Here is a 9,844-nt window from a genome sequence, read left to right on the forward strand (position 1 = left end):
CAGGGGACGTTAGATAATATTTAATGATGGTAGATAAATCCTATTCGGGATATAGTATAGCTAATACTCAACGAGGTAGTTGCAGTCTTAATAGGGGTACAGTAGATCATATAATACGGGGGTAAATACACACTTTACAGGGAAACAGTAGTTAATATCCAATGGGGGGTACATACATCCTTCTGGGGGATATAGTATAGCTAATATTCAACGAGGTAGTTGCAGTCTTAATAGGGGTACAGTAGATCATATAATACGGGGGTAAATACACACTTTACAGGGAAACAGTAGTTAATATCCAATGGGGGGTACACACATCCTTCTGGGGGATACAGTATAGCTAATATTCAACGAGGTAGATGCAGTCTTAATAGGGGTACAGTAGATCATATTAAATGTTGTCAATACATCTGTTTATATGGATACAGTAGATATATCATCATGGATTGTATGAAAAACACAAAGAAGTTAAGAGTTGGATATAGCAGTGCCAAAAAATGTATTAAACCACATCATACAAATTTACAGTAGATTTTAAGATTAGACACAAATACTACAAAACCTACTACAAAAACATAATATATTTTGGTCCAACATTGTTTCAAAACTGTCAAAACTACTTAATGCTGAACTATAAGGATCGATGTAATTTAATCAGCTCATGAAATGTTTACTCACATAAGGTAAAACATCATAACGCTATTACACTAGTGGGTGAGGACTCTTTAAACATACTCCAACTTTGCTTTCAACGTAAGGAGCTTTATACATACATCCGATTTGTTTGTACGGGTATACCAGCTACCAGTATACCTAGAGCGAGGCTAGAGTTGAGACAACTTTTATAAATGTGACACTGCAGGTTCCCCACCTCTGAAATCGCCTTCGTGACGATGGGACTGTAAGTAGCATATCGATTTGTATATGTATTTTCATTTCTAAAATATTAAATTAACAATATATAATACATTTACATATTCATGAGTGCAAATAAAGCATTGTCACAATAATGTATTTAAGAAACAAATATATGTCGTTCATTGAAGCATGTTCAAGTTTTGGTTAATGGAAACATTTCTTTCGACATTAAAAAAAAGTTAAATCAGTTGCTATTTTCATAAGACTGTGTCAGGTTATGATGTAGTTCCAAACTTTCATTTTAGATTTGAAATTGAAAATATGATATACATGAAAAATGACTTATATGTTTTATTTTAGATTTATTCTGTAGATCATTATTTCGCCAGTGTTGAATACATAGTTGTGGTTATAGTTACAATTATACAAAAGCGTTGTTTGGTGTCATCATACCGACCAATGGAATTATATTGCAGTAGAACAGTTTTTACATCCTCCCTTGTACATATTTCTTAATGATGTTTTTAGTTATGGTTCCGTAGTAAATGGTCATATATTATATACCTGGTGACCATACCAATATTTTGTCGTGTCTGTAATTGCTAGCGTGTACAAGAAAGTATATAGTACAATGGTATTTATACGGAGACCTTATGTTAGGTTTAAAACCTTATAGAGTATGTATATCTATATACAGTTAACATGTGTATAAGATTTCGTATGAAAACAGCCTTTCAAATACTAAGCATTGAACCCGATTTCTTCACATACTGTACAGTCTTAAGTATTTAAATCCCTTATTGTATACTACGAATAAAGAAAGACGGGCCTGCGTAATGCTATAAATGGACTTAACTAGTCAACCTTCACATCGAAATGCAATATGTTAGCCTTTTCATAATATTCCAAATTACTTCATAATTTATAGCTGTTAAATGTCACGTGACTAATACTTCGCTGTTGTCCCAAATGAATCTATTTCGATGATAATTTTCGTGTAACACCGACTTGTAAAAATTATGCTGTGAACATTATATGTGTATATTTGTGTGTGTTTCTGCACTTTGCTCACAGACAATACTTACACAATCCTATTAATAATAATATAGCTAGAATACCCCCCCCCCCCCCCCCCCCCCCCCTAGGTGTAGGTGTTCAAACTTAATTTGCAAACCTCATATGAAATGTAAGCCCCCACAAGACTATATATAATAACCTCATTATCTAAATAATCCATTTCTTATACACTAATTTTTATGTGTGTGATTTGTATTTCTACTCATAAAATTGTGCGAGTGTGTGATTTCATATTTCTATTTAATATATGTGCGATTTAGTGATTTTATATTTCTATTTAATATATGTGCGAGTGTGTGATTTATGTTTCTATATATTTATGTGCGATTGTGTGATATATACATATATTTCAATTTTTACTCGGGTTGTACTTAATGAAACAATCAGCAATCTGTTTCATTAAACCATGACATCAATCCGCGCACATGAAAAAAACGAGCGCACAAGCCGCCAACTTCTACCCGACCTGTACCCAATGAACACATTAGGTCTGAACTTCTACCCGACCTGTACCCAATGAACACATCAGGTCTGAACTTCTACCCGACCTGTACCCAAGCAGGTCTGAACTTCTACCCGACCTGTACCCAATTAGGTCTGAACTTCTACCCGACCTGTACCCAATGAACACATTAGGTCTGAACTTCTACCCGACCTGTACCCAATGAACACATCAGGTCTGAACTTCTACCCGACCTGTACCCAATGAACACATCAGGTCTGAACTTCTACCAGACCTGTACCCAATGAACACGTCAGGTCTGAACTTCTACCCGACCTGTACCCAATTAGGTCTGAACTTCTACCCGACCTGTACCCAATCAGGTCTGAACTTCTACCCGACCTGTACCCAATCAGGTCTGAACTTCTACCGACCTGTACCCAATGAAAACATTAAGTCTGAACTTCTACCCGACCTGTACCCAATGAACACATCAGGTCTGAACTTCTACCCGACCTGTACCCAAGCAGGTCTGAACTTCTACCCGACCTGTACCCAAATAGGTCTGAACTTCTACCCGACCTGTACCCAATGAACACATCAGGTCTGAACTTCTACCCGACCTGTACCCGATGAACACATCAGGTCTGAACTTCTACCCGACCTGTACCCAATGAACACATCAGGTCTGAACTTCTACCCGACCTGTACCCAATTAGGTCTGAACTTCTACCCGACCTGTACCCAATGAACACATCAGGTCTGAACTTCTACCCGACCTGTACCCAATGAACACTTTAGGTCTGAACTTCTACCCGACCTGTACCCAATGAACACATCAGGTCTGAACTTCTACCCGACCTGTACCCAATTAGGTCTGAAATTCTACCCGACCTGTACCCAATGAACACATCAGGTCTGAACTTCTACCAGACCTTGACGACAACCGCGATGTATGGCAATAGACGCAGAGATATTACCTCCTTGATTAATTGAGGAGTAAACATTAGTATGCAAAATTTTTACCCACTTTCTAATATCCCACCCAAAATTGAAATAACATAGTACTTTATCTATAAATTTCCATGATACAGAATCGAATGCTTTTTCAAAATCTACCAATCAGGAGCATTCCTGGAATATCTGAATCTTCAGCATAAGCCATCACATCATAAAGAGTATGAATATTTTCCCCAATATAACGCCCCGATAAAAAACCTGTCTGATCCTCATTGATAAGCTTTCCTAAAACTGACTTTATCCTATGCGAAATTACTCCAGAAGCTATTTTATAAGAAATATTTAACAAAGAAATAGGTCTCCAATTTCTTAAAAAATGTCGTGGTTTATCTCCCTTTGGAATACAAGTTATAATACCATGTCTCTGAGTGACGGAAAGTTGACCAACTAAAAAACTATAATTTATTGAACGGACAACAAAAACACCAATAAATCTCCAAAAAGTCTTAAAACATTCAGATGTAAAACCGTCTGATCCAGGACTCGTATTGTTTTTCATATCTTTCACGACTTTACCCCCTTCTTCTACTGTGATCATGCCTTCCAAATTACCGGACTCTGTATTACTTAATTTTGGTACCCCACATCCCTGAAGATGATAATTTAAATCAACAACATCAACTTCTCTAAATCTATATAACTTTTCATAGAATAGTCGAACTTCATTTAAAATATCCACCTGATTTGTAATGACATCATCGTTATCTTTTTGTATCTTTGGAATTATTTTAGAAGTGAAATTTCTATTTTCTAAGTTCAAAAAATATGAAGTAGGTTTTTCACCGTCTTCGATCCATTTTACTCTTGATCTGATTAAACTTCCTTTTTCCTTTCTCAATCGTATAGACTCTAATTCTTCCTGATCTGGGTGTAAGCTAGCTTCTAGATTTTCAATAGATTTCTTCAAATTGTCCTCTTGGTGGTTCTGTTGTTTTTTCCTATATGAAGCAAAAGATATTGATTTGCCCCTAATTTCCATTAACAAGGTTTCTAAAACAATTGATCATTAATCGAGAACTGAATATCACTATCTGAAATAGCTTCAATAGAGTTAATATTATAAACAGGCAAACACTATTGTATCTTTACATTTTCTATACATTTTTTAACCATTTCTAAATATTTAGGTTCAAGCAATAAAGAATTATTAAGTTTCCAAAGACCCCTCCCTCTTTTAAATTCATTTAACTGTAAGGCTATCACTGTGGCTGAATGGTCAGATCTATAGCTAGGTTCAATAACTGATTTATTTACACCAGATAAAAAAAAATCAGATATAAGAAAGAAGTCTAATCTGGCCTGTTTTACAGGATTTTTTCGTATCTGGATGGAATTCTCTGTAAATATCAATAAAACCATATGTATCATTAATTTCTAAAACTCTTTCCCTAGCAGAAGAATTGTTAATATTTCTATATGTATTATCGTAATCTAAATCCGGATTCAGTACCCAGACTACATCATTATCATTTCCAAAACTGTCTACAGTATCAGAGATTTGATTATAAAAATCAGGATTATCATAATTTGGACCATAGGTAGTAATAAGTGTTACTCTTGTACCTTCAATGTCAATATCAATACTAAAAAAAATCCATTCAAATCACGTTTTTCTTTGTAAACTTTGCTTTCGAAATTATTATTTTAAAAAAATAGCAACTCCACGTGAGTTAGATGAGAAAGAACTAAAAAAAAACCGTCATAACCCCACTCATTCCTAATGATATTTTCCTGTTCTGAAGTAAAATGTGTGTCTTGCAAACAATAAATGTGATATTTTTGTCTCTCAAGTATGAAAAAACATCCTTTCTTTTCACTTTATCGCCAAGGCCCTGACAATTCACCGAAAGTATACAGATATTATTATCCATTGTGAATAGCACCAGACTTAACACGCTTGAAATAATCTGTAAAATGTTACAGGTGTGGGTATATACAATTCCAATGCCACTATGTTGTTTATGATATTTTTATTCTCCGTTAATGAAACCCTACAATTACAGGAAATACCAATAATACACACATACATACTAAACTACAGACCTGATAATCAAGGGACATAACTCGTACTGGTAACATATTTGAAACGATAACAAAGAGATGACACAATTAATGTTATAAATACGTTAACAGAGCCAAATACTAAATCGTTAATGTTTTTTAGAATACACATATCGATAACTAGAATATATTAAACTAGTTATTCACTCTTCAGAGACAACTGATATACAATACCAAATTAGGAAATTATCCATACTTTTATCAGTTACATTACTAGTTACATTCCTACAGACAAAATCACCAAATACATAATGTACCGTACAATGAACATATTTAAGGTAACTAGAACTACAACTCACCCCACAAATCATGCGGAGGTTTCCGGAACACAGTTTTCATTACAAGCAGATTCGTAAGTGATCACCAGCTGTAATCAATGAATAATCTTGTCTAATATATATACAAATAAAAAGGTCATATACAAAATATATTGTATTATGATATTTACCAATTTCAATTAAACATACATGAAGCACATAACTTCTGACAAAGCACAAGATATGCTATCTACACAAATATATTCAAAATACTTATTAAAACACAATAGTACATGTTGTTTTATGATACAACATTATTATATTCTTAGGTAACAAAATAATTTCAAATGAAAGTAAAACTCACCAGATCCTCGATATTATTCAAGCTTTGACTTCTAATAAAAATTGTATATGTGCTCAGCTAGAGCGCTAGAAGAGAAGTGATTTGTAACTAAGATGATTAAAAACATGTATTACAGGTAAGAACTGTCCAATGAGATTGTCCATGGCAGGTCACATGATGATGATGACAGTGATGCATGATGATGATGATATATGATGATGATGATTATATATGATGCATGATGATGATGATTATATATGATGCATGATGATGATATATGATGCATGATGATGATATATACTGATAATGATGATGCGTGATGATGATATATGATGATGCGTGATGATGATGATGATGATGATGATGATGCAATGATGATGCAAGATGATGATGATCATCATCATCATCATCATCATCACAGCATGTATGTGTAAGAGTGTGTGTATGTATGTTTTGTTTTTTTTCGTTTTTTTTTTTTATCTTTGTCATCCATGTCTATTGTTTTAATATGTGAAAATCTTCAAAAAATAAAAGAATTATAAACATATCATATGTCTTAAAACTCCTTTCCATTCGATATCAGGTTTTTATAAAGCTTGTCCTGATTTTTCAGCTCAACAAAGACACAAGAAAATAAATACAAAAATCAATTCTGAATTATTTATGAAACGTCATTATATGAAGTGGTCATTTCATTATATGTAGTAATCGTTGTATTATATAAAGTGGTCATTTCGTTGTGCGAGTGGCCGTTTCATTGTATGTTTGGTCGTTTCATTATATAAAGTGGTCGTTTTATTCTATGAAGTGGTCGTTTTATTCTATGAAGTGGTCGTTATATTGTATGAGGTGGTCGTTTTATTCTATGAAGTTGTCATTTCATTACTTGAAGCGGTCGTTTTATTCTATTAAGTTGTCATTTCATTTTATTCTATTAAGTTGTCATTTCATTTTTCTGCCCTGCAGGTAGGGCGTAAGAATTGTACCTGCTGCCCCCATTGCATGATCGTAAGAGGCGACTAAACTTGGGATCTTATCTTTTCTCTTCTTTCTTAACAACTTTCTTCTTCCTAATGTCGCCCTTGACAATGCCTCACTTTTGGCCTTTAGTTGAGCGTTCGCCCCTGTGAGGAAGGCTTTGGGTTCTGTCCCCTGGCCGAGACATACCAGAGTCTTTAGTCTTTGGTAGTTGCTTTTTTCATGCTTAGCGCTCAGCAAATTAGGAGTGTGACGACTGGTTCGCCCGTTGTCCGTATAATGTGACCGGGTGGTCGTTTTATTCTATGAAGTGGTGGTCGTTGCATAACAAAGTATTTCAGAACTCATGTGACTTAACTATAGTAACTATGTCAAATTAGTCAATATCCATAATTACAAAGCAAAACAATGTAAACTATAGAGCATAATAGTTTACATCATAAGCAATTACCATAGCTTTTTATAAGTCGTTTAACAATTCAAACCAAACAAAACCAACGTACTTTATATATCATAATTACAGAATAATTAGCAAAAGGCGAAACAAGTGCATTTTACAATTGACAACACAATTTTGGCATACAAATGGGAACACTCAGAAATATATCAGGTGATATTATTATTTGAATCATCATTGAAATTGAGAATGCATCAACGTAATTAAAGGCTTCTAATAATAATGACATATCTATTTTTTAAAAATGATAATATCGAACATATCGATTTTTTGTATTGACAGCTTCAGCGACCTCACCGGAAATGCTATTTCCGTTGTGACCTTTGACATCAGTGATGATACATATGTTCAACAGGCGAACCGGAAGTTGTGTGTGGCATTCTTGATTACCCTTTCAGCCCTTGTGAGCGCAAGACAATATGTTGGTGATCCTATTACGTGTTTTTGTCCAGCACAGTTCGAGAAATTTCATGTCGCTTACACAAATAGCTACTGTTGGATAAGAAACAATTACGCCGTTCCATTTGATGAGATACTTCCGGTCTCAGATATTTCGCGAGAGGGTCGTGAGATCTCGTACTACCAGTGGGTTCCGCTTATTCTTGTATTTTTAGCAGCTATGTTTTACTCTCCAAGGTTATTTTGGAAAGGAACATCTGGACATTCTGGGATAAATACAAAGAAAATTCTTCGCATGTCAAACGAAGCAACTTACATGTCTCCGACGAAGCGCGCGGAACATATCAATGTGATAATGTCTTATATAGACAAATGGATAGACATCCGGGACGGAAAGTCATCAGTACCTCATCGAATTAGACGGGTAAAAGATAAATTCCATATTAGTTGCATCAACTCTGGAAATTACCTGTCATTTATCTACATAGTGACATGTCTGTTTTACCTGTTGAATACGATTGGACAGGTTTTTATGATCGATTCCATTTTAGGCAACGACTTCTTGAATCTTGGACCTGACTTTATCCGCGGAATGACAACCAACCAAGATTGGGAGGATTTGAAACGATTCCCCAGAATAGCATTCTGTGATATGGATATCAGACAACTTCAAAACATCCAAAGATGGACAATTCAGTGTTCTCTTCCTATTAACTTATTCAACGAGAAAGTTTTTATTATGTTGTGGTTCCTGTTAATAACCATGTCTGTTGTAAATGGTGTGTACCTTGTGATAAATCTAACCATGGTTGTAATTCCGAGAAAGAAGAATATGTACATTCGGAAATTTTTGGATTGTACACAATTTCCTGCAGAAATCCGAAATAGTGCAAAATTATTGGATGTCGAAAGGAAATTTGTGGACATATATTTGAAACAGGATGGCGTATTACTTCTGTGGTTGGTAAGCCATAACACTAGCCAGGTGGTGGGCTCCGAACTAGTAGAGAAACTGTGGATAAACTACTGTAAAAAGCCATACGTTCAAACGTTCATGACAATAACCGAGATAGAACCGTAATCATTCAGGAGTAATCGTTCTTTTTTTCCAAACTGGGTGATTCAAATGCTTTTTCGTTCATATTTCATCCTCAATTTGCCGATTTTTGTGTAAAAAATTTGGTATGTGACCTATTTGACTTTGACTTATTTGTGTTTTACGTATTAATTTTAAGGCATTTAAGATTACTCAAAGATATACAGTCAGGACGATCGTATTTTCCTTTAAGGTTAGGGTCATGCCCATTTAGAAATCATGAATGTGTAAATTATCTCTATTGTTGTTGATTTCTTACGAAATTGTTTAAATAAGAATTTGAGTGAACAAGGGAATTCGATTTTATAGTGCTGTTATCTGTGATTTTTTAGTATTAATTCATCTGGTTGTATTTTCGTTATTGTGTTGGTGTAAGTGATTGAATGTTAAGTAATACATACCGGTCTGAAGTGTTTTCAATGAAGGAACACCTTGTCTAATGTATACGTATGTTGGTATGTTGTCCTCGTTATGTAGAAATTCAATGTCAATAGTAAAGTTGTTTTTTGTAATAATCACTATATGGTACATCTGACTCAGTAAAAATGCCCGGCTTGTTTGTGATATACGTTTTACGTTTTGATACTATGAACTTCAGTCATAGACATTTAATCATTTACATGTTATCTGACCTTTATCACGTTTATCATATGTTTTAAAACCATTTAATATCTTTATTTTTTTACGTTAATAAGTTTGACGTGAATATTATTGTATGGCGTTGTCCGTCTGTCAACCGTAAACTTGTTTGTCCGGAGATATTCTCCCACATTTTTCAACCGATCACTTTCATAGTTTTAGTTTAGTAAGCTTTATGATTATGATATTTAGTCGTGTTTTTCTGAGAAGCATTTTT

At 34.4% G+C, this 9,844-nt stretch overlaps 1 protein-coding gene across 1 annotated transcript; it reads left to right on the forward strand.

The window, feature by feature from the left end:
• Positions 1 to 789: 789 nt before the first annotated feature.
• LOC117318196 (innexin unc-9-like) lies at positions 790 to 9,552 on the forward strand. Its single transcript, XM_033873226.1, has 2 exons — positions 790 to 901; positions 7,776 to 9,552. The coding sequence occupies exons 1-2, from the start codon at positions 894 to 896 to the stop codon at positions 8,971 to 8,973; spliced, it is 1,206 nt and encodes a 401-aa protein (XP_033729117.1). The 5' UTR covers positions 790 to 893; the 3' UTR covers positions 8,974 to 9,552.
• Positions 9,553 to 9,844: the final 292 nt, after the last annotated feature.

Source organism: Pecten maximus, chromosome 19, assembly GCF_902652985.1.
Source record: "Pecten maximus chromosome 19, xPecMax1.1, whole genome shotgun sequence".
Lineage (NCBI taxonomy): Eukaryota > Metazoa > Mollusca > Bivalvia > Pectinida > Pectinidae > Pecten > Pecten maximus.